This window comes from Protopterus annectens, chromosome 8.part0, assembly GCF_019279795.1.
Source record: "Protopterus annectens isolate FY-2018-M chromosome 8.part0, PAN1.0, whole genome shotgun sequence".
Classification (NCBI taxonomy): Eukaryota; Metazoa; Chordata; order Ceratodontiformes; family Protopteridae; genus Protopterus; species Protopterus annectens.
The window spans coordinates 1,753,621,814-1,753,648,027 of record NC_056741.1 but is presented as its reverse complement, the minus strand read 5'-3'; the positions used below and the strand labels follow the sequence as shown (position 1 = coordinate 1,753,648,027).

The 26,214-nt window shown below is 41.6% G+C and overlaps 1 protein-coding gene across 2 annotated transcripts in view; it reads right to left on the bottom strand.

Moving 5' to 3' along the window:
- Positions 1-202: 202 nt before the first annotated feature.
- The window catches only part of LOC122809618 (cytochrome P450 2J2-like), an 898,680-nt gene continuing 872,668 nt past the window's right edge, over positions 203-26,214 (bottom strand). For both annotated transcript variants that reach the window (XM_044081250.1, XM_044081251.1), the window contains one exon: positions 203-2,471. In XM_044081250.1, coding sequence (XP_043937185.1) covers positions 2,287-2,471 — 185 coding nt within the window. In that variant the 3' untranslated portion in view covers positions 203-2,286. The remainder of the gene's footprint in view (positions 2,472-26,214) is intronic.

Genomic DNA, 26,214 nt, shown 5'->3' with positions numbered 1-26,214 from the left:
TAATGGCTGGGAGCTGTAGCTCTAGCTCCTGTGGTACAAGGTTTGATTCCCTCAGCCCTCATTTACCTACTATGTGAACCTAAACAAATCATTTAACCAGGCGTTGCTCCTGGATTGCCCTGACAAGGGAGTATGTTCAGCAGGCCTACCTGGTTAACAAATGGATATTATGTTGTTAAATCCAATCAAAAGAAAGACACAGTTCAGTTTATACATCAACATTTCACATTTATTTAGTATCTGATCAAAACATATGAAATTGTGAGCAGCATATTGTTAATAACATAAGAAATGAACATAACTCATTATTGTGACAAGGATGCCAATGCTTCAATACTGCCATACAATTGTATATGGCCTTTCAGTGATACAGTATACTAACAGCAGTATTCATTATTCTTTTAGGTTTCTACAAGTCTCCACATACTGAAAACAAACACAGGTTAAAGCATATAATCACTGAAAAGATCAACACAAGCCAAAACATGCTCACACACATGGCAGCACATGGATGCAACTCAAAACATATACACACACACATGCATACTAGCAACATAGTGGCACAACAGCCTTTGACTTTCTGTGTGGGCATGTGTGTGTGTGTGTGTGTGTGTGTGTGTGTGTGTGTGTGTGTGTGTGTGTGTGTGTGTGTGTCTGCATGGGTGCGTGTGTGTGTGTGTGTGGGGGGGGTCATCCTGCAATGGACTAGTGTTTTATTCTGAGTTATTCCTCTACCTTATGTTCACTGTTGGAAAATAAATAAAAACAGGCACATACTAACTGATGCAAATCTCTTATGTAGGGGCATTTCTAGCTGAGCAATCCCACTACACACAAGATTTATTCTAGTATTGTCACCATTGCTACTTTTGAAAGAACTCAGAATTCCATTACTCCTATCTGTGCTTTTTTACTGTGGGTTTTGAGTAATCCATCAAACGATGTTCCTTTGTAAAGCAAGACATACTTGTGCTATCAGCCATCAACAGGTGTATATATACATATCTTCCAGATATGTTGCTATTTCTACATAAAAGCAGTCAGCAGAAATTTTAACAAGTCATTAAGGGCAGATAAGTATGCCAACAGACAAACAGTTGGTGGACAGCCCCACTTCTGCATACCCGTTATACATGCTCACCTTATTTATTATTGGCATTTACTAAAAACATGACAAATAAAAGCTTCTATTCACCACCCAGATATAGAGCAAAGGTAAAGTGTTGTACATCACTCTTTCCAGTCTTTCTATTTTGTAAGGATATTGGTGTGACTGATTCAGTTCCAGTTTCAAACATGTCTGTGTGGTATCAGATTATACTAGTAACAGAATATGTAGTTAACAGAAAATGTTCAGATAAAGGTTAAATAAACATTTTGAAAACTGAAAACCTTTGGTATCAAAATGTTGCAAATGGTACCAGTCACAGGGCTCCAGCTTCAGTATCTAGTAGCTTCAGTAACTGCATACTTTTAAATTTTATTAGATTACAGTAAGCAGGATATTCAATAAATTTCATCTCATTTTGATTGTATGTGTAAAAATGAGAGCTCAACTGAATGTCATTTTAACATGACAAACAATTTAGTATTCTCAATAAAAAACAGTGAATACATTCAATGAGTATACAGCTAAAATATGTAAATGAGATGTAAATCAAAACAGAACATGAAGCTATGCAATTGTACAGCTCCCATGACGTGTGCTAGTCCACCAAAGGTAAAACCTATGCAGGTCAGCATGATAAGTTCTTAAGTTCAATTGAGATGCTAGTTACAAGTATAAAAATAGGGGAAAAGTCAAAAGAGAAAACAGGTGAGCTGGACTGAATGGGAGTTAGGTAAGGAAGCAGTTACCCTGAGTAAGATGTTAGGGTTGGGGGGAAGGTTAAGAAATATATGAGCTGGATTAAAACAGAAAGAGTATGATGTCAAAGTTAGCAATGTAAGAAGGACAGGTCCAGTAACTTTAGAAATAGTAATAAAGTCTAATATAATGCTTTGGGGAAGAGTTCCTGGTTGCTAATTTGTTACAGCTTTTCATTGTGCACAGAAGAAATACACAGGAGGGCCATAATGTGCAAGTTTTCTCATAGGATCTTGGGGACAAGTTGACAAAAAGGCATGCATTTACGTAATTTACATTGGGAATTCATCGTTCAGTGTTGCAGTATTATAGAATCATCTGACCAGACAAATATTTTAAATTGCCTGATATTATCCAGTTTTGTTTCTGTCCTTTTTGTTACAGCCTAATGTCATACACCTTGTAGCTTGCAAACATCATCAGTCGCTCCTGTGCGTTATGCCTACTATGAAGTGACGTGGTGACTGTGTCTCTGCAAACACTGGCGTGAGGTCAGGTGATGTAGTCTTATCAGGCCAGAAGAACTCAAAGTGCCTCAGAAGCTCAGTGAAAAAGATGAAAAGTTCCATTCGAGTGAGACCCTCCCCTATACATGACCTTGGACCTGCAGAAGAAAAACACCTATATCAGCGTGGCCAGAGGAGCTACAAATTAAAATAAAAAAGTGAATATAAAATGTATCAGGACAATGTAATTAACTGAGAGCATGGATATTTGTAGATATGTCACTAATGCAACAGTGTGATTTATTAGATGCATAATGAATGATTTCAAAATGGTGCTGAAGTTTTAATATATAGCTTCACTGATGCATTACATATATAATACAAAACATAAACATTTTAATGTCTTATAATCAGATCTAGTCTGAAGCATATGTTTTGTGAGCCCTACAAACATGATATAATTATTTAAATGTGCAAAAAGGTTGAGTAGCAGAGTGTCAACAGCCCATTTGCATTGGCGACTCATATCAACAAACATTAACATAAAACACAAACAACTAAACAGCAGACAACCATCTAACTATCTTGTATAGGTGATATCAGACTGCAGGAAATCCAAAGAATGTTAGAAGGAAATTCATTTGTCACTGTTTTAAAGTACACAATCCAAAACTTCAAATGTATCATCTGGTAATAAGTTAGGACTGAGCTGTAGATATACAGGATCTGAACTTTCAGAAACCAGAGAAATGTGATCACTAAATGGAGCATCACTAATGTAATTAATTACAATACATGTACAAACAAAGTGGGAATGAGGGTGTCGTCACAACAGTGACATGTGCCTGGTTTCAGTTTCAACAGTGTTAAAAGTAAACTTCTTTAAAAGACTGGGTTCAATTTTTTAACACACACACACACACACACACACACACACACACACACACACACACACACACTTTTGAACCAGTCATCTTTAGATGGGTCAGTTATGATGCAATAGCTGATAGTACTAGAATTAGAAAAGATATCACCAGAGAGCAGTGTGTGTTATAGTGGTATGCGTAACAGTTTTAAATTATACCTCATGTATTATGTATATGGAGATACATAATGTGGAGGATTATGATCTTGTCACCAATCATAAATGGCTTATTATGTGTTTGAGACATGGATGCCAACAAATTCGCAGTGAGAGGCAAATCGTGGCATCCATGCTGACAACACATAATGGGTTATGACTGAAGACATGATTATAATTCTTTGTAGTGCATGAACTACTAGTTACAGAAAAAAAGTGTTTTGCTGTCTGTCAGAAAAGAAATAACAATTTGTCTTGTGTTACAGAAATTCAGGGACACATTATTGGCACAGACAGTAGGCAAAAACAAATCTGTTTTTAATTCTGCCACTGTTGGCTGCTGTTCAGTACTGACAGGTTTAACTGCCTAGGGTGAAACCCAATCTTCACAAGTGAAGCAGAGGGTGCTTAACATTTGTTTAAGATCAGGTCTCACACTATAAAAACATTTAACTGGTTTGTCTTTTTCCAAATAATGGAGTGTAAAGACTGCACTCCATGCACTATAAAATATTTTATCATGTTTAATGATGTAGAAACAGTCCAAAGTTTCAGTTTCAGTAACGGTGTGCCAAAACCATAAACAGGAAGGACAGAAGGGAGAAGAATGTAAATAGTGATAAAAAGGAGGAACCTGTTAGAAATGTGTGAAATTATGACTCTAAGCAAAAAATGTCCTGCTGTTAGCCAGCAAGGTGGGGAAATGCCTCAGAAGAAACAGATGAAGGCAGAACCACAGTTGAAGCAGCCTTTGGTGCCCAAAACTGAGAATAACTTGAACTGCTAACTCTGGCAAAGCAGCTAACCAGTGAGTGGTGATAGCCAGCATCAGTCCCAGTAGAAATGGAGATAACCTATGGATATATATCAGTCCATGGGCAAAGTACAAGCAATGAAAATTCCTGAAAGACATTGGGGATCTGTATTAATTACAATTTACCTGCCCAATTACTTCGAAATCTTAGTGATAGCAGGGATGGAGAAGAAACTATACTTGCACATCAAAGTGAATTTGAAGTCTTGGAAATAGAAAGCATGCTTTCACTTGTATGAGTCTGATTTGTTTTAAAATACCTTTGTTAAATTATCACTTGTGATACAGGCAAACTTACATTTATATAAAAGAAATTAAACCATATTAACAAGTTTACATTTACAAACCAAGTAGGTTTCTGAATTTCTCCCAGAAATTAAAACATGATCATAGGGATGGATATCCTATGTGAAACAGGAATGGTGGTAGACATGGATGAAACCAACATTTCTCAGTTTGCTGCAAATGATAGAAAAAAGAAAATGCACAATATCTTTCCTGAGTCAACTGACATGGCAGGACTGAACTCCATTGCAGTAGGACTGGGCAGCACATGAGTATCTAGGAATCATTCCAACAAATTCCCAGGGAGTAGGCCACAGGTTAGAAGGGCTGTAGAGCATGTACATTTCCCTGACTGAGGTAGAAGGATGTCCACAACCTCATTGCAAGGAGTATCCAATCAAATCAGAACCAATAGAAGCTATATCAGAAATAAGGGATCACCAAGGAAGATAAGTCAAACGGAGATTTTCATGTGTGGCCATTGAGGAAGCCTGAAGGGTGATGGTGGTTTAATGCGGGCTATTCACATTTAAATGTGTATTTCCAAAATGTATGACCAAGTCACACCACTATTCTGTAAGAACTTTCTAGAACATAAGATTTTTACTGTTCTCAGTGAGGAAAACAGATACCAAAACTTGCATTTACACAGGAAAAAAATTTACAGGATAAATTTACATTTACAGCATGGGACAACCAGCTTCCTCATGGGTTTTTCAGTAGCCTAGTATTTTTTTCCCATAAAGTATTGTTTGATTCCCATTAATGTAGAAAAACATGATGCTACTATATTAGAGCATGCAGATGACATTGTCACTGCTTCCATAACAAAGAAGCACAGGAATCTTATAGTGACTGGTTGTGTGATGTCCTCACACTGGGCCAGTAATCAAGGAGCCTGAATTCACACCACTGACACTGGAGAGGGACATGCACTTGAAATACAAATGGATATACTCTGTACTTCCATATGCAGACATCTCTGCATCAAACACAGAACACAGGGCGCACACTCAGCCCGGGTTCTGGCTGTCACTATCTGCCTCTCCCCATGTCCCCAATAAGACTCACCACTGTCATGGTGAAACCAGTGCTTCATGTCCCTGGCTCAAATAGTTGACACACAATCTTTGAGATTTAATTTCACACACACACACACACACACACACACACACACACACACACACACACACACGCACGCACGCACGCACACACACACACACACACACACACACACACACACACACACAAACACACACACTTAGGAAAGGCTGGCACAGATTACTTGCTCTACCACCTTTGCCCAATCTATAAGGTAGATTCACTGTCACCAATCATTTACTATAAGGCTCTTACAAGGGTATCCAATTATGCTGAGTGAAGTTAATATTAATACAAATGGTAATTTTGACCAAAGAATAATACTTTCAGGAGTGGCCAGAGTTATCACCAAATAAATATGTGCAAATACTCTCAAAGCTTAAATATTTTCTAAAAAGGACCAGCCACAATGAAAACTTTAAATATATTTAATAATAAGTAAAATAACAAGAAAATGCTAAACATATATTTACAGTAAACCACAGAGTTCAAATAACAGGAAATATTGAAAATAACATTGATAGACAGACCCATATAAATAAAGAAAAATAATCTCTAAACTATATCCTGACTGAATCTAGAATTACTATTCCCTAACAACTTACTTGATAGAGCAAGGCACAATGAAATACCTGAGCAATCTTTCTAGTCAGGTTCCCCAAAACAGAATACTCAGTGCTCAGATATTATTCCCTGTAAAATCTAAATATCCAAGATGGCTTGCAGAATGACTTCACATGGTCACCTGACTCTAGGTTCTCACAGTATCTCCCTTCGAAGCTGAGACAGAAATTTAGCATAGACTGCTACAATGCGCATCTAAATGTTTATGGCAGTGCCTGAGGCTTCCCCTCTTTTTACTGAGGTAATGAAGAAAGGCTTCTTCCAGACCACCATCTCCTGTCATATTCAACACTGTGGTGTGCCATTTTAATGGTTTAACAGCTCATTTACATTTCCCTTATTTTTGTTAAAGTAAGCTAGCTGGTTAACCTCTGCTTCTCCAGTATCACCTATTAAAACATATACATTTAATTCAGTTACAATAATACATGTACATTTCTTTTCATTCCAGCAGGGTGCACTGTTGATATATTTTAACACAATCAAGCCTCACAAATATATTTTCAGCACAAGCATCTGTACAAATTAGTTTGATATGCAAATGACATATAATTATTTATAAAATTCCAGCTCAAGTCATATATCCATTGTCCTACTTCTCCTGGCATGTCTGGCAGTACCTCCTATCATCACACCTCTCCTCCCCTTTGAAGACTTAATCTATTTTTTTCAGTTTCTCTTGAGAAATGTGGCTTAATAGAAATAAGCCTATCTGGGAATTTATTATCCCAGTCCCTGTCTTGACAGCTCATCTGCATTGGCATTGCTGACCCCACTATGGTGTTGTAGCTACAAAGTGCGAAGACTTCTCATCTTCTCTGTCAATGATTTAAAACTGTATAGCTCATCAGATGAGGAACTGAAAGCACAGCTGCAGGTTGTCAAAACTTTTTCAGATTATATAAGAATGTCATTTAGTCTTGATAAGTGTGCAACAACAACCTTTAAAGCATGAAAACTGCAGCACCAGGAAAACAACAGTCTGGGACAAGAACGTGATATAAAAGAACTTGAGCAAGAGGGAGTGTATAAATATTTGGGAACTAATGAAGGATGAGCAATAAAACATGAACAAATGCAAATAAGACTTACCCAAGGATTCAGCAAGCTCTGCATGGTGTGCAGGAATAGTGCAAGAGCTGCTGCAGGCAATATGGCTGATGTGCGATCTAGGAACAAGCTCCCGGGACGTGCATGAGTGCTCCTGCACTATTCCTGCATGGACACAGCTCCTGTATGCTAATTACCCCGTTTTCTGGTGAAAACCATGAAAATGAGGTGAATTAATGATCCAGGAAGCATGGCTGGCGTCCGTGCAGGAAAAGTGTAACCTGCAGAAATGTATTCAGCTACTAACCAAATACATTTCTGCAAATTACAAAATAGAGGTATGACAGCTCGAAGGAAAGCATGTATTCAATGTAGTAAACATGCCAATGGCCAAATATATGGCCACTGGCATGGGAAATAGTTGTAAAATTATAAAAAATTATTTTTTTTTGGCAGATTTCGGATGTTTAAGAATAGAGCAGTGGTGTGCAAATAGGATCGGCCCGAAAATAAAAATAAAATGAGAAAAATCAATTTTAAGATGATTATGCATTTTGTCATTATAGTCAATGGCATGCATAAGACAACAAGACCATCGTATAGTGGTTGCTAAGGGGGAAGGCTGAGTGTCAGTTTTGTAACCATGCATTAGCAGTCAGTTCTATGCAAATGAGGGAAATGATACTGAATGACAGATTTTCCCTCAGTGTTAGATTGCACCCAACAGTGTAGGTGCAGCAAGACCATGGTGTAAGCTAAGAGCAAGATGGCTTCATAAGGGGGTGTGTCATGCTTGCTGTAAGCTGAATAGAGCTCTGTGGCCCATGTTTGCGCTTAGCTAAGCACAGCTAGGGAAGATGGTGTGTCTAAGGCTGTATTGTCATACTAAGAAATGCAGAGTGTGTTCATGTCCAGGGAGGGTCAGTTTCTGGTAAATGCTGTTTACATTGCCTAAACGGGTTTTCGCAGTGCACACCAGGCTGAAAAAAAAACAACAGGAAATCACAGCTCTGTTCACATCTGAGCACTGGGTATGCATGGCACACCTCAGGGCTTAAACAGGAAGGTAGTGGGAATGAAAAACAGCAGTAGGAAGGCAATCAAGGAGAACTAGCATAGCTGGCAGGTGAAATGTATCAGAATCAGCCAATTACACAGGCAGCAACACAGCACACTACTATAAACTATGCAAACACTTTTCACTCTGGTTTTTCCCCACAAACCCTACACCACTGGTGTACACAGATGGGGAAATTTTACCAGACAAAACTAAAAAAATGATAGGGGCTGCTGTCGCTCTCATACATCAATATGTCGAAGAGACTGAGGGTGGTGAGGATGAGAATGCTGATGACCAACCCATAGTGAGGAGAAGGAGAAGAGTGTGCAGAACCAGGGTAACCTACCAGGGGTTACATGAGCTGGAGATAGTGGAGTGCTATAGGGTGGACAGGGAAATCCTACAGCAAATTGTTGAGCTGTGCCAGCCACGCCTCACACACAGAACCAACGGAGGGGAACCCATCCCAGTGGATATCAAGGTATGTGCAGGCTTAAGAATACTAGCCACAGGTACCTTCCAAAGGCCAACTGGGGATATCATGGGTATCTCACAAGAATCAGCATTCTGGGTACTCCAACAGTTCCTGAATGCCATGTCAGCATATGCCAGTGAGCACATATATTTCCTCAACACCCATGAGGAGTTAACCAGCAATATGCGTCTCTTCCACCAAATAGCAGAATACCCTGAGGTAGTGGGTGCTATAGACTGCACTCACATACACATCAAATCACCACCTGGTGAGCGGGGTAGGTTCTACATAAACCGCAAGGGCTTCCGCTCCATCAACAGCCAGGTCATGTGCAATGCCCAGGGTATTATAATGAATGTGTGTGCTATCAGCCCTGGAAGCTATCACAACTCCCATATCTGCCATATCACACAACTATACCAGAGATTTGCCAGTGGGGATATCCCATATGGCCACCTAGTGGGGGATGCTGGTTATGCACTTGAGTTGTGGCTGATGACAGCCATCAGAAATGCACACACACCTGAAGAAGAACTCCATAATGAGGCACATGCACAAACCAGAATCATAATAAAGCGTGTGTTTGGAATGCTCAAGTCATGGTTCTGGTGTCTGGACATATCCAGTGGAGCCTTGCAGTACTCTCCAACTACATGTAGACAGATTTTAATTGTATATGCCATGCTACACAATATGATCCTGTGGAAACAGCTGGAGCAGGAACAGCACAGGGCAGGGCCACACAGCCCCTCATCATTGCCAAAGCCAGCACAGGCACAGAATGACTCAAAGGAGAAACAACCTGAGCCTGACCCTGTAGGCAGAAGGAGTCATGTCCAGTATGCCCAGGCTTTGTCAAAGAGGCAATGCATAGCTCACACACTGACATGGTAGTAACCCAGGGAATGGCACGTCTCTCTGACTCACACATACAGTAAAAGGGATGCCAAACATGACACTACCTGTGCTTCACCATGTATAGGGAGTGTACTATGTGCATCTGACATAGTCAGCTCTCCAGCACCATCCTCAGTACTGGCACAGCCACAAATAACTCACTCTTCCTATCAATTGCTGAATGGAGTAGTATGTTCTGCTAGTTGTATCTATGGTATGGATGTGAGCAGGCATGGGAATCAGGTGGCTGAATGGGATGGCAGCAGATAGTGGACATCTACATGGGCAACATAAAATCCATAAGAAATACTGGTGTCAACAAAGTAGGCAGTATTACACAAGGTGACAAATCCCACTGCAGTAAATATGGTGGCCCAATTGTCTGTCCATAGGACACACACATGCATGTCACTGAGGCTCACATACCCAACATAGTCTCAGACAGTAGGACAGGTGTAGATGACCACAAAGAAAGGCTGTGCTAAGGCCTCCCATTGATGGCAATGGAGAACAGCCCCCCTCCAGACCTGTACAGACAGACTACAACAGGTCAGGCAGTTGGATGTTAGTTCTAAAGGGTAAGATGTCTGAAACTGAAATGTAGGTCAATAAACCCTAAGATCTGTACTATACTGATATGTCTCTAGTCTGCATGATAGGTCAGAATACAAAATGAAGTGGAAGCCAGCAGAGTACCTGAAATACCAGTACAGTCATAGCAATTGCTTACAGTTGTCAGGTGTGCCCCCTCCACAATCCTATGTAGAAATGCAGTAACATGTACATGTGGGTTCAATAACAGTGGAGCACAGATTACCTGAGCTGGTCCACTATGCAGGATAGATTGTTGCATGTGTACAATATGCAGGGCTCTGTGTGTTAGGTTGCTGTGTGTTGTATATTGTGTGGAAGTGGTCAGCATGTAGGCATGGAGGGTAATGTCCCAGTGGCCTATGGCCAGTACTATTGATGACAGGACCATGTTTTGACAACTGCAGTGCCAACCACAATGCATCCCAGCAAGACCCAATTCAGCAGTCATCCATAATCATTGTTTGGATGCAATATCTGTCACCATCTGAAAGATGGACATGCCATGAATGTGGGCCCAGACACAGACACAGTACACAGGTGGAAGTACCTTAGACAGAGTACATAAAATTTAACTGTCAACTGCACACACCTTTGGAATTGTAAATACAGGTTAGCAGCACATTAGTTGTCTGTGTAGTATGGAATACTGATGTAGTCTGGCCAATCAGTGGCAGACCACAAAAGGCACAGTTATGAATTAATGAGACTGACAATATCCCCGCACAGGACAGCATATGGGAAATGTCCCAGGTGTATCTGTCAGTCAGCTGCAAGAAGCTTCCATATCACACATGCACTTAGCTCACCCCACCATCAGAAACAGGTTTATCACAGGTCATAGCCCTGCTGTTAGGAATGAGTACAGTATGACCCCACTTCTGTATGGGAATACCCACAGAATACAGCATGCTGAAGAGATGTCCCATGCAGGTGTGTTCCTAGCTGTAAGCAGCACCCTGCCAGCATCCAGGACTATGGATTAATATGGACAGGAACTATTGCCATTAACACCTCGCACACTTACCCTGTCACTCCAGGGGAATCCAGTGGCTTGCAGCCTGGGACTGTACGAGTGAGAGAATGCACTGGCCTGCTACAGATGGCCTGCATCACTACCAAATGCCCTACTGTCCTCTGTCAAAGGCCTATGCCTCACCCGTACTGCCAGTGTATGTTATCTCAAGGGGTGCCAACTAACAATATAACACAGTTCACAGAACACAAATGTAAGGCCATGTTGACAAATCCCAGTAGCATGCCCACCATGTTCTACTGCATGAACTGCAGACCAACCCCCTAAATACCGCTGGGATGAAGGGACAACTATAAGGATATGTCCCAGATATTGCTTGCATAATGTTAGAAAGAGAATAGAATAACAGAGGGGGGATTTAGAAGCATGGACGTCATGGAGTGTGTGCAGTCTGAAACTCTGATGTGTGCCCATATTACCCCTAGCTGAAAACCCAGTAACGGGTGGTGACAAGCCTGCTTGTAAACCACAATGTGAAGGGGAACTGACAAGATATAAGAGCCCTGCCTCTGGGTAACCTGGGTGAATCTGTACAGCTGATAAGTATGGCCACAGCATGATATGACCATTCTGTTACATCAACAGATGTACAAGCAAGGGGTCCTCAGCCACCACAGTACCAAGCTGCTGCAACATTTACACAGACCCATCAGCAAGTGTCTGCAGCTCCCCCTCCATAATGGCATGATTGAGCAAGAATATGTAGGCTGCAGACCACAATACTGGACACAGTTGCATTCATCTTGTATTCCCCAGGAAATAACTGTGAGTAAATTAAGTATATCTGTCAGTAGTTGATGGCATAATACATCACAGTGTAGAACAGTACATATGTTTGAATATCTCTGCTCACACCAAAACCATATAACACAAGCAGCACAGGCACAGTAGTTACAGTATCCTACTATCCTTCTCCCATTGTGACTCCATATTGTCAACCTATCTACAGATATCTTGCAGAAACAGGTTGCTAGCTGTAGGTGTGGAACACAGAATTCTGCACTGGAGTACAACCTACCTGGAATGGGTTCTTACACTTAATATAGAAGGTCATACTGGGCACGCTCCTACACTTAGAGAAATGAAGACCATGTCTGTCAACAACAGTGGATTATACATATCTGTCAGTTGCAGATTTCTGTGCACACGCACCACACTGCACATCATTCATGCTTTGCACACACATCATATAGGAATACACACATATATCCTAGGACAACACACTATAATAGATCAAGCATACACAAACAGAGATGTGGGGAAGAGAGAAACAGACAGTGGCAAAGAGCTTTCCATCATGAGGCCTGTCCCACCCACCAAACATCCAACTGGCCAATATCACATGATGTGCCGATGTCTCTCACTGTAGACATTTGCTTCTGGTAGCCCTCAGCACTATAGTGCCTGTGGTGCTTGTGATAACTGTGTAACATGACAGTACAAATCAGTAGTCATCTAGCATTTGTATACCCAGTCCTGTCAAATACAAAGTTGTGTGTGACTGAGTGTTGTGTGTGTGTTTTCAGAGGAATGGTTTATGGCCCATTCACACACACTGCACTTCTCATTGCCCTTCTTTAGCAAGCCTGCTGTTGTCAGTCACCTTGAAATACCTATTTGGAGAAGTTTCAGACTTATAAGCTCCATAGTGTGTGCAATAACAGCATAATGCTGTAATGTGACATAGTAGTTAGGTGGGAGTTCTAAGCCCGAACATGTCAACTGGGTTTGTGTGTAGGGATCAATGATTTTGAGGCCATTCACAGTCACTACACCCCCCTTGCCCTACTTTAGCAAGCCCGCTGATGTCAGTCACCTTGAAATAACTTTTTGGAGAAGGTTCAGCTCTGTAAGCTCTGTGGTGCATGTGATAACTGCATAGTGTGAGATGTCTAGTTAGGTAGGAGTTCTAATCCCACACATGCAACTGTGTGTATGGGTACTTGTGTCTGTAGGGATCCATGATTTTGATGCCATTCACAGTCACTACACCTCCCATTGCCCTACTTTAGCAAGCCTGCTGATGTCAGTCACCTTGAAATACCTCTTTGGAGTAAGTCCAGCTCTGTAAGCTCTGTGGTGTGTTCCATAAATGCAAATCAATGTAATAGCAGTAACTACACATGCATGGGTTTGAATCTCACCTGTGGCAAGTGTTTGTGGGTACCTCAAACATTTTGGCCCAATTTACAGCAAGTACATATCTGAGAGCCTAATTTTAGCAGTCCTGCAGATATCATCCACCTGAGAAGTACCTGTTGCCAACCCTAAACTGTGTGAGTTCAGTGGTGCATGTGGTACATGCATGATGTAATGGTCAGCAAAGATTGCTAGATACAAGTTTGAACCTCACCCCATGTAAATGTGTGTGTGGAGTGAAATTATTTTTGGGATCTCTCACCCACTACATCACCCAATGCCAGTATTTACAAGGGTTGATGATGTTCCTTACTGTAGAAGTACCTTAGAAAAACATCCATCCTGTAAGCTCCATGGCATGTGCAATAAATGCAGTACACTGTAATAGCAATACATAGCTAGGTAGGTGTTTGAATCTCAGTACTGACAAGCGTGTGTCTATGTCATCTGTATCCTGTGTGAAGGTTGCTGTGACTGTGTAATAACAGGATGCACTGTGGGGTGGGTTTTGCTAAATTATTATGTTGAGGACCTATTATATGTCACAATGTCTATCTTACAAGGACAACACATGTCAAACACCAGAGAGGCTGGTGTAGACAACCCATAGCCCTACTTGTAACATTATGGATTGATTAACAATATAGGCTACCCTTGTATTACTCAGAGAACATTCTCCACCCACATCTCATACAGAAGCACACTTGGCTAGGCAACAGCCACTATATTGGTAGTTCCCTGCATATTGTCTCACAGATAGTAACCATGGTGTGGTTGCAGTGCACTACATGCCTGTTGACCACAACAGTACCAATGACTGCAGAAAGTACAGTGATGTGTTATATCACCTGACTTGAGTGTGTGTTATCCAGCAAGCAAAAGGACATGGCACCCTGTTCCATCCCTACAGTAGGCAAATAAATGCTTAGAGTGGTCCTTTTGCTATGTTTCCCAAAGGACGCCTCCAAGAACTGTACAGTCTACAAATGTAACCCACAAAGGGAATACCAGGCCTTATACACATGCCCTGTATGGACAGATGCCACTAACACCAATGAATACCTGTATCATGCTGTCAATGTAGGTGCAAGCACAACCTCAGTTCCATAGCCAGGTCTCACCAAATGAGGTCAGGAATGCCACATCAGAAAATAACAATCTGTCCACACAACATGCCCCAGAGACCTCAAGTACACTTCCACGTGTCACAGAACATGCATGTGGGACATGTGCACAACCCAGACACTATCACTAACCACTAACACCAATGAATACCTGTATCATGCTGTCAATGTAGGTGCAAGCACAACCTCAGTTCCATAGCCAGGTCTCACCAAATGAGGTCAGGAATGCCACATCAGAAAATAACAATCTGTCCACACAACATGCCCCAGAGACCTCAAGTACACTTCCACGTGTCACAGAACATGCATGTGGGACATGTGCACAACCCAGACACTGTCCATGTTATGGAATATAGATCACATACATGTCAAGCATTGAACAGCACTGGCCACCCACAACAGTAACCCAGATGAATGGATGGTGAATACAATACCCACCACAGGGGACCACTCCAGGGACTATACCCCTGAGCCACACATACCTCTCAACTGTACAGATTTTCACAGAAAGTCCATATTTTTGCCTCATATTTTTGGTGTGTTCCTACGAAAAGCTGTACCTTTCTGGCAAATAGCTAAGCATTGAAGTCATTAAATAATGACAAACATTTGAGTTTAATTCTCCACATCCTTCAGAAAATTCATTCTAATGCAAAACATATTATTCTATCAACTTTCTAAGTTGGTAAGAGCAATATTTAAAATGTGTTCTTATTTGTCCCCCATCATGTTAGGCTATGTCCAGATTTTTTGCTCTAAGTGGTTGAGAAGTATGCTGGAGACCATTGTCATGTGGCCTGATGCCAAGGTATTCCCTTTGCCTACCCTTGTACAGCCTTCAGGCACAGTCACCTGCTACACACCTGTGAAGCAATGAACCCATGCATCTCAGTACTGGTAAGTGTGTGTGTGTGTGTGTGTGTGTGTGTGTGTGTGTGTGCGCGCGTGTGCACACGTGTGTGGAGATTAATGATTTTGAAGCCATTAACAATCACTACACCTCCCATTGCCCTGCTGCAGCATGCCTGCTGATGTCAGTCACCTTGAAATAACCCTTTGACCTTACATCAGCCAGATAAGCTCGGTGGCACATGTGATAACTGTGTAATACTATAATGTAGCAAATTAGTTAGATAGGAATTCTAATCCTGACCCTGCCAACTGTGATAATGTGTGTGATTCCCCGAGAGAGTGTGGGTATGTCTTCCTTGACACCTGCTTTTCTGGACAGCACATGTACTGCACTTGCCTTATCCCTCCTTTATCACTGTTGCTGATGTCACTCACGTTCAAAGATACCTTTGGACAGCTCTTTAACATGTAAACTCCATGCCGTGTGCAATAACTGCATAACAATGTAATAGCAATACATTGCCAGGTAGGGGTTTGAAACTCAGTACTGGTACGTGTGTGTTAGTGCCCTGTTGGGGTGATTGTGTAATGACAGGATCCATTGCAGTGTGGGTTTTGCTACATCATTATATTGAGGTGCTACATGCCCCAGTGTCCACATTACAAGGCCAACATTTTCCAAACACTGCAGAGATTGTTATACTCAAAAACCACAAAAGACACAATGTAAACTCAGAACTGAAACAAAAGCAACTCACAGACTCCACTGGCAGCAAAATAGGGTTAAGGAACAAACCCAGAAGGTTGAATTGTCACATAAAGTCCTTTATTTGCTAAAAATAAAAAATTAAGTTAGCGCTTTCATTTAAACCATATGTTAAACTTCATCAGACCTGAAGTTTTAAATGAAAGCGCTAACCTGATTTTTTATTTTTAGCAAATAAAGGATTTTATGTGACAATTCAACCTTCTGGTCTTGTTCCTTAACCCTATTTTGCTGCCAGTGGAGTCTGTGAACTACTTTTGTTTCAGTACTGTAGAGATTGTTATAGAAAATTCTCAGCCATAAATGTGTACCTCCATGTGCAATTACCATGTGACAGTATGGATTAGTACATAATAGAGGCAATTGTCATAATGCACAGATACCACTCTCCACCCATGGATCATACGCCAACATGCCTGGCACTTACTCTTCTACTTCCTTCCTTTCTTACTTTGCCTGTCTCTCTCTCTCTCTCTCTCTCACACACACCCTCACTGCTGGATGTGGAAAAGTACACCTGCTTTGCTTAGGCAGCAGCTTGAGGTTTGTAAGTGATGCTCATGATCAGCTGATGGCCTGTGCACGAATTGCAGTCCCAAAATTGCTAATTGTATGTGGAACAGCTGTGGTATCATTCCTATAGCAAATTGCATGGAAACACACTCCAATAACTAAGCACTTCATGTGGGCATTGGCCCTTTCCCTTCACTGTGAGCAGGACTTCATGTGAGTGTTTGACAAACAGCATCACAGAGGGTAGTTGGAAATACCTCTTACGACATACACTGTGGAGACAGGCCAACAAACTGGAGGAGGATGTTTCAGACATGGGGACAGAATGTAAGCATTGCCCTTCTACATTTGAAGTAATGTTGGTTTAACAGGGTTTGTGTGGATATGGCTGTTCTATTTGAAATCTAGCATGACAGTGTTAAGTGACTGAGGAAACTCTCACCTGTAGGGCTATCTGCAGACTGGCCAGAGTTTGGAGTCTTATATGTGTTGTGTTACTCACACATTTCCTATCTTTAGAAAAGCAGTAGAAAACTCTGATGATTGTATTCAGTACATGGTGACATCCATGTGAGGTAGTGACTTTATATCCCTCAGAAGACATATGTCACAACAAACCCTGTTACACCAGTAAATGTATGAGTTTATCACAGCAACACGTCAATATTGGCCCTATGTTTGTGCCTCCAACTCAAGTCTGTCAACCTTTGTCCATATGTCATGCAGTAAGAGGTGCATATGTTCAGAACATCATTATTTAATGGCATCATACCTGATAACAAGTCAGTGAGATATCAGACTGCTAGATATGTTAGGTATAGTAGGCTTTATATTTGAGGACAAAACCTGGACATTCTGTTGTAGTATGTACAGCAGTGAGGTCTGTGTACTTATGGTGATTTTTGACAGAGTGTGTATTGTGAATATGTAACTTGGCCTGTGTACAGACTGTGGTAGATGACATTGTTCTTGGTCCTGTTCTATCTGATGTTGCATGCTGCTCCAGTGTATGGTACCCTATCGGTGTGCATGTTTGTAGAACCAGATCAACGCATGTCCCATACCACAGTCAGGCTTCAGACTACACTGTGTATTAGCCCATGTGTTCCTATTAGAACTCTGAATGCTTGAAATGTCGACTCTCATATTGTCGACACCATATGATCAACATTTCAAGAGTTTGAAGGTTAAATGTATGTGATCTCGTAGTTGGTATATTTAAGTAGGGGTGTGTTGGGGGTGCAGGGAGGGCTTGCCCCCCCTGCCTGCACCGTTAAGGTACTTTTTTTTTTTTTATTATTATATATTCGAACTTTTAAACTTTGATCATATGTTGTCAAACATATGGGATTCAAAGTTTAGAAAGTTCGAATATATAATATAGACCCATTGCCCAGTATATGTAGGGTTAATGTGTGAGTGGCACATATGAGGATGGTGTTCACACAGTCCATATGCTGTAATATTAATTAAGTTTACCATATGTGACTGTGGCTATGTTCAGATTGGTTGTGGGTATGCACTTTCACACTGGTGTCTGTTACTCCATGCTGTTACATGCCTGTAGTGCCTGCTATATTTGCAAGTACATGTGTATTCCTCCATAAGAAACATAAGCCAGTGTTGTGGCACTCTGCCTGTAGTTTGCACAGTGCTTTGTGACATGCCTAGCAGCTCAGTGTATTTATCTAGTGTGATGTTATGTCCAGATATTTGTCAGATGTACTGTTGCAGGGCCACCATAACTGTTGTGTATTTCTGACAAAGCAGTGGGATGCTGTACAGATGTATGTCACTAACTGGTGGGTAGTATGTGGGCTTGTGACCTCTGCTCCTCCAGTTAATATGTGTCAGGACAGACAGGGCTGTGTGATGGATAAACTGTGTGAGCTTATCTATTCCAGTATTTTCATGACATCTCCATTTACATGGATGGAAACATCCACTTTGTCAGGCTTGGTCCACACGTCTTGCACTAAGGAGTTCTGTGTATACCTCTGGACTGACCAGAGTGTGTCAGACTGTCCACATTTATTGGTCATATCTCTGCTGTATTCCACAGGAGCATTACTGTGATTTGTGTGGTACTGCACTGCGATCATCTTATGATGTATGTCAGTAACTGATGGCATACATATCAGTATCAGATGTGACTTCCCACACAACATTTCTGTTAAGACAACCACTGTAACTGTAGCAACATTCTGCATTTATACCTGCAATACTTACATGACATCCCCATGCACTAAGAGGTTGTGACTACTGGTGCTGAGGTATGACTCCACTACATGTTATGGACATATGTTATACACACACACACACACACACACATATATATATATATATATATATATATATATATATATATATATATATATATATAGAGAGAGAGAGAGATAGATATGTATATATATATATATATATATATATATATATATATATGTATATATATATATATATATATATATATATATATATATAAACATATAGACATATATATATACATATATATATATATATATATATATATATATATATATATATATGTTTACATATATATATATATATATATATATATATATATATATATATATATATACATATACATATACACAGATCTATATATGAATAAGTATCTAAAGCAATATACAGATGTATATAAAAACATATATAAATATATATGTAAGTACATGGATACATATATGCATATATGTATATATATATATATATATATATATATATATGTGTATATATATATATATATATATATATATATATATATATATATATATATATGTCCATATCCTTATGTGTAAACGAGTGTTGTATATACCTTCCCAGACGTATCCTACTATATTTATCTATGTGTGTATATAGATATAGCAACATGCTGATTCAACACTATTTTCACTAACAAGTACTACACAATTGTAGAAGTCAAAGCAGTTGTTCACCACTATTCAGTATGTGTACTGACAGCTATAATGGAAAAACCAACAAATGTTTTCACAGCAGTGATGGCTTAGTGGTTAACTGCTGTGACTATAATGACTATAATGTACAGGGTCCTAGGTTCAAGACCTGAAAGGGCTATTTATTTTGTTGTTAGGCAGAACAAGCACTGTTGTATACAGAGTGGTTAAGGCAGTTTTGAGCAGCTTTAAGAGGGTTTACCCGGGTTTGCCTGATGGTAAACGCTGCTAATGTATGGTTAAATGAAAAGGCACTTGCATCATGTAAGCGTCGCATGCCACTGCACAAATCTGCTTAGCATTTACATTTAAGCAATGCTGAAACCTGCTAAGCATGGCTCAGCCCTGGTAACCAGTGATCACATTCCAGTTTGATTAAATTGTAGGATAATGGCATCTTTAATAAGTGTATTTAATTCCATGTACATTACATGCTTCTATTTGCTGTCATTACAGTAGCAAGGTGTGTGAGTCTACTGTCTGAGACACCTGAATATATATGGCTTGTACAACAATCTTTTCCATTTGAATGTGTTTCATACATGGGTAGTATTCCAGGTTGTATGCAATCACATTACTACTGTTAACAGTGCTTTCTCAAGTAAGAGTAGATTGCAGATTGTAGTACTGGAACCAAACACCCCTGCATGCAAAGACGGACATTGAGTACTGACTATCATGTTCTTAGTGTGTGAGCTGTGTGTTATTAAGTATTTGCTACTGGATATTGATCTGATATGTGGAATTTAACTGTAGACTACTATGTGTATAGCACGTCATTGAGGGCTCCTGTCATGTAACAATCTCATACCTATCAGTGTCAGACATTTGTCTGTCCAAACATTCATCCTAATGCATAACCTGTTGGCTAGCTGATTTCTGTCTGCCCTCTGCACAGATGTGCAGATGTCAGGTATCATCTTGACTGCTTACAGGCAATCTATGCTTGACTGACACTGACATGTCTGTCCATCTGTGTTATGAATGCCACAGCTAGGAAACCCCATCCTGTATGCATCACATGTGATAGATACCTGAACTACACTACCACAGTCAACAGAACATGCTTGAGTACAGGTCTCCAACACAGACACTGGCCATGTTATGTAATATATGTTGCATACATGTCAATTGTAGCACCTCACTGGCTCTCTGCAAGAGGCAACCAGATGACTGGATGTTGCATTTAACTGTCACCCTGGGGATCACTCATATGGCATCAGTTGATAGATGGCCTGCTGACAAATGTCAGGTGGCTTGATACCACTGTACCCACAACCTCTACTCTTCTCATCTCTCCATGCACAATATCCTGGTACACACCTAGGAACAACTGCACCTATGGACCCCAGTACTGACAAATGTGCCAGTGTGCATTACTGAGGATAACAGTGTGTGTGTGTTTGTAAACTTGTAGTTGATAATGCCCTGAGGGCCTTCTCACCCACTACACCCCATCATTGCCATAGTTAGAAAAGGCTGCTGCTGTAATGGACATTAGGTGTACCCTGTTACACTCTTCATCCTATGGGCAGGTAGTACCAGCACTACACTGTTGTACAAATGGGTAGATAGGCATGGGTTACCCTCTGAGTCCTGGAAAGTGTGTGTATGTGTGCAAGTATGTATATTTGTAGGCTACAGCATTCTGGGGCCACATTCTCCAAATACAATACACCTTGCCATACAGTATAAGGGATAGTGATGTTCCTGACAGTAGGTGAGACATGACAAACCATCACCCTACTTTCCTTGTGGCATGTGCAATAGATGGATATCCCTGTAGTAGCACTGATGGGATAGACCAGGGGTAGTATTGCAGTCCTGGTCAATGTGTGATTGTGGGTATGTCAGAGTATTATCATTGGTTTCAGTGAGTAAAATATCCAATGTGGGGTGTGGGTGCTATGTATACTGTCTTTATATCATGGTACCCCCAGTACATGTCCCAAGGTCACCTGTATGAGGACCACTGTCACCATCAACCATATAGGTAACTGATTACACTACTCAGCCCAATGATGGATGTGCTGTAGGCAAAATATCTGTAACACAATGGACTCACTGACAAGGTAGTTAGCATTGATAAACCCAGGTCTGTCAGATGTGTTTATGACTGTTATGTGTTTGACAATGTGTATATTATAGTATGTCACACTATATATTGCTCATTAACAACCAGTACACTCCCCCCATTACCATACTGTACAAGGCCTGGTGATGTTTTTCACTTAACAAGAAACTCGGTACACACCTCATCCTAAAAGCTGTGTGGTGTGTGCAATTAAGGCCAAACACATTAGTAGCAATAAGTACCTTGGTAGGTGTTCTACTCTCAGTGTTGCAAAGTAAGTGTGTGTGTGTATGTGAAGGGATCTACTTCAGTTTGCAGAAAATACATGTCCCTGGAGGTCATGCCATTGTGGTGCAGTAGTAGCATTGTTGCCTCACAGCACGAGGCTCTCCCATTCGATTCTTAGCTGGAGTGCAGGGAGTGCCTTCTGTGTGGAGTCTGCATGTCCTCCCTGTGCTTTGGTGGCATTCAAAAGACATGCGTAAATGGGCGTGCCTTTTTTGAAGGTTGGACGTTGAGCTGGCACCTCGGCGTTTGTGAAAATCTACTGCCAATCATTAGCGGACCGGAGTTCCACTGTGGCGACCCCTAACCAGAAAAAGCTGAAAGACAAACAACAACAACATGTCCCAGGAAGTCATCTGTCCAAGAACTGTCTGGCAATTGCTAACACTTCAAAGGTGTCATCTAGTGGAAATTCATTCCATCAAAACTAGTAGTAGATGTGTAAATGCCATCTTCACCACTGTATAGCTGTACAGCGATACTGGAGTTGGTATATATAGTTGGATGTGGACACAGCCAGCCTCATTGGGGTTATTGTTGTGTGTATCCTCCTGCTTAGTCAGTTGTAATACTGTACAGTTTATGTTAACAGGTTAAGTAGTTGTCAACCACACTATGTGCAGTTCTACACCACCCCACCCCCTCCAAAGTGAAGGGCTGTGCCACCCACACCAGCACACCAATGTTTATCAACTCCAGGATTGCACTACATTGGAGAAGGGGACATATACCCTGCCAGCACCATCGTCAATGACATTAAACTAGTGACTGATTATTTAGTGATGTGATGTTTTGCCTATTTTGTCTTGGTGGAATTACATAGGCTAAAATGGGTTCACGGCAAAAGTAAGTACATTCATGTGTACAGTATTCTGTGTGTATTGCATCATCACCAAAGCCTCTGTGTGTCTATGATATACACAAACATGTGGTGTGTGCCACCCAGTACACTTACCATTGTCCACTGTAGAAGGGTTGCTGACATCAGCCACCATGCACTCCCCTGTATACACCCCTAAAACCTATCAGCCATGTGGCACATGCAGAAACTGTTATACAGACCTGTTACTTGTGTTCAGCTGTACCCAGGATATGGCACAGTCAAGGTGTCACCACAGTGCCATACCCATTGTAGGAAACAACAGCAGACCAACATCTTGCTGACACATAGCCACCTACAACACAAACTGAATACATTATGCAGACCACAATCAGTCATTGTTAATAACAGCTATAATGCATCATGGCTGGGCAGCTACACATCCTAACATGTAAGCATTAAACTTTCCTGTTGAAAACATGTTACACAACATTACATTGGTACACCTTACTTCATTCACCCTGTGCATCAGAACCATATTAACCTGCCTCTGCATCGATGTTATGGATGACAGGGATGTGGCACAGGTATCATCATATGCACAGGGTGTGTTGTGGGTTTGCCAGAGACCTAGGCAGAGCCGTTTGGTTGATATCATGTGTGTGTGTTAGGGAATTTCATTATTCATTGGGCTGTGCAGATGTGGTGTGTGTAGGTATGGGGTTGCCCTATCTGTGTTGGTGATGTGTGTGTGTGTGTATGCATGCACACAGTTCTGCCATGTGGCTGCCCTATACAGGGTTTTTTTGGAGAGCTGCAGACTGTACATGGTAGGGTGTGCAGTCCACCATCTCCGACCATGGACTCGAGAACTGTGCCTGCCAGGGGTTCCACGAGCACTACCAGGTACAAGACCAGATATGACACTCTCCCCTGAGGATGACAAATGTCTGCTGGATCCGGGTCCCTGTTGGGACTGGCCAGGGCCACGTGCATGTGGCCTGCTATGTTGTAGTGTAGACAGCACCCTCCTGAAGTACTGATGCTGGTACTGCCACTATGTGTAGATATCCACCTGTTGGTGTTGCTGACCTACGTCCATGTGGCTGTTGCCCTACTCCCACCATATGCTCAAGCACAGACATTGCACGGTTGAGGATTCCCACAATCTCACCCAACTGTCTATCCAGGACATCTGTAAAATAATGGTGGGCACCTGCAAGATCACGGATGTTGTCAATAACAGCAGAATGAGTAGCCCTCTGGAGCCTGAGACTCTGTCTGGTATAATGTTCCATAAATGCCTGTGCCTCCATGATGGCCCAAAACATGCATCTAGTGACTCCTGTTGTGACACTTCTGCCAGGGGCATGATGGCCAGCAGCCCTGTACATCTGCCTGTGTGGTACCTCTCCAGTCATCTGGCTATGGCTGCTGTGTCCAGAAACACTTGCCATAGTCACCACACTGTCCTGTCCCATGCCACCACGTGCCAACTGTCCCTCATCTATGGCCACTGGTGATGGGGTATGTATAGGCAATGTGACTGTGTGGGGATGGGCTGGATAACAGTGGGATATCAACCGATGGCAAAGCCTCAGCTCCTGACAACTCCACTTGTGCCTTACCATACCTATCATCATTGTCAGAGTCTGAATGGACACTAACATCAGTTTGCCTGCAGGAGGTACCCTGACCCACCTTGCCACCTGTGAGGGGAAAACAAACTGCATACTTTAAGACCTGTACACCATCACTTACCTATACACACTCTCTCTCTCTCTCTCTCTCTCTCTCTCACACACACAAACACACACACTTACAGATGAGGTGGCACAAAGATATTACACATACCTCTCATTACGCAGCTGTCAACATGCATGACATATGGCACTCAACTGCATGCACTGCAACTATACTCAATCCCTGTTACAAACATTATATATCTCTGTGATGCATGAGTTGTGTTAGGAGGTGATGCCCCTTCCCCTGGAACACACTGCACCCATTTACACAGTATTGCCGTGCACCCTGGCACACACTGTGCACCATACCTCAGGGGTGTACATGCCATTGCTGAATGTGTATATGTGTGGCAGTTATGTTTGCTCTGTTGCTCACAGCCCCTATGTGTTTGTCTGACACCACCTAGGATGATATGAGGACAGATGTCAGTACTGATTGCCTGATGTTTGATTTGCAGATCTCATCAGCAATGCATGTATGAGCAATAAAATACAATTAACTGACAACTTTCAAAGCTTACTGTGGCTATGAGGAGAGTACACACTCTTATTGACATGCCACCCTCTTCCCTGATATGCCATGGGGCCACAATACTGACTATGCTAAACATTACACACACCTGATATGTGACATATGAGCTGTGCAATTAAATGCAGTATCAAACAAATGTGTTAGTTGTACATATGCTGACTGAGATACATACAATATGTGGGCTGCAGATGTGTGCACACCCTTAACATGATGGTTTTTGCAGCACCTGTTAAGTGAACTACAGCAGTCACTATTCCTGGAAGGGGTATACTAACATAGCCCAACTGCACTTGCCATTATTTGGTCTCTCCACCCTACAAGTGTACCCCAACTGTGCCAGATTGCAAGGTCAGCTCATGTGCACAGCCCTTGGAGGTCACACAGTGCCTTCACTATTGTTGTGGAGTCAGGGTTATGTCTAGCACAATTCATGACCTTGACTATGTTCAGATACAGCCATTCTTAGTGAGCTTTGAATGTATGCTTCAGTTCACGGTTGTGTTTCAGAATGACACCCCTCCCCATCCTCAGCCTTTTTGCAGATGCTTGACAACTATGTGCCACACATGAGTGTCATTTTGCAGTGTCCCAAATACACAACACCATGTCTACCAGCCTAGTTCCTGCTAATGAACAGCAAACCTAAAGGTGTACACTTGCACCAGCAAGGTAAAGATGGGGATGGTGGGCCTGAGGTGGAGTGAGGTGCTGCTTATGCAGCACATGTAGCTTTATTAATACTGTTTGTAGGTTTCAGCCTTGTTATTGGTACACTATTACATATTGCAACACATGCTTTTGGGAGACTTTTGATGTTATGCATATGCTACCTGTAGAGAGCCCTGGATGATGTTTTCTGTGGAACAGCTCTTCCATCTGATTACCCTAACCCATAAGCTACACTAATGCAGACTCCATGCAACTGTCAACACAGGTACTGCACAGGCAGTACTTGCTAGACATTCCTAAAAGTCCTTCAGTGTTGTTGCATATTTCTATGCAGCCTCCATGACCAGTTTGCAACATGTGTGGATGGCCATCTGTTTGCTTTCTACATTAATGTTG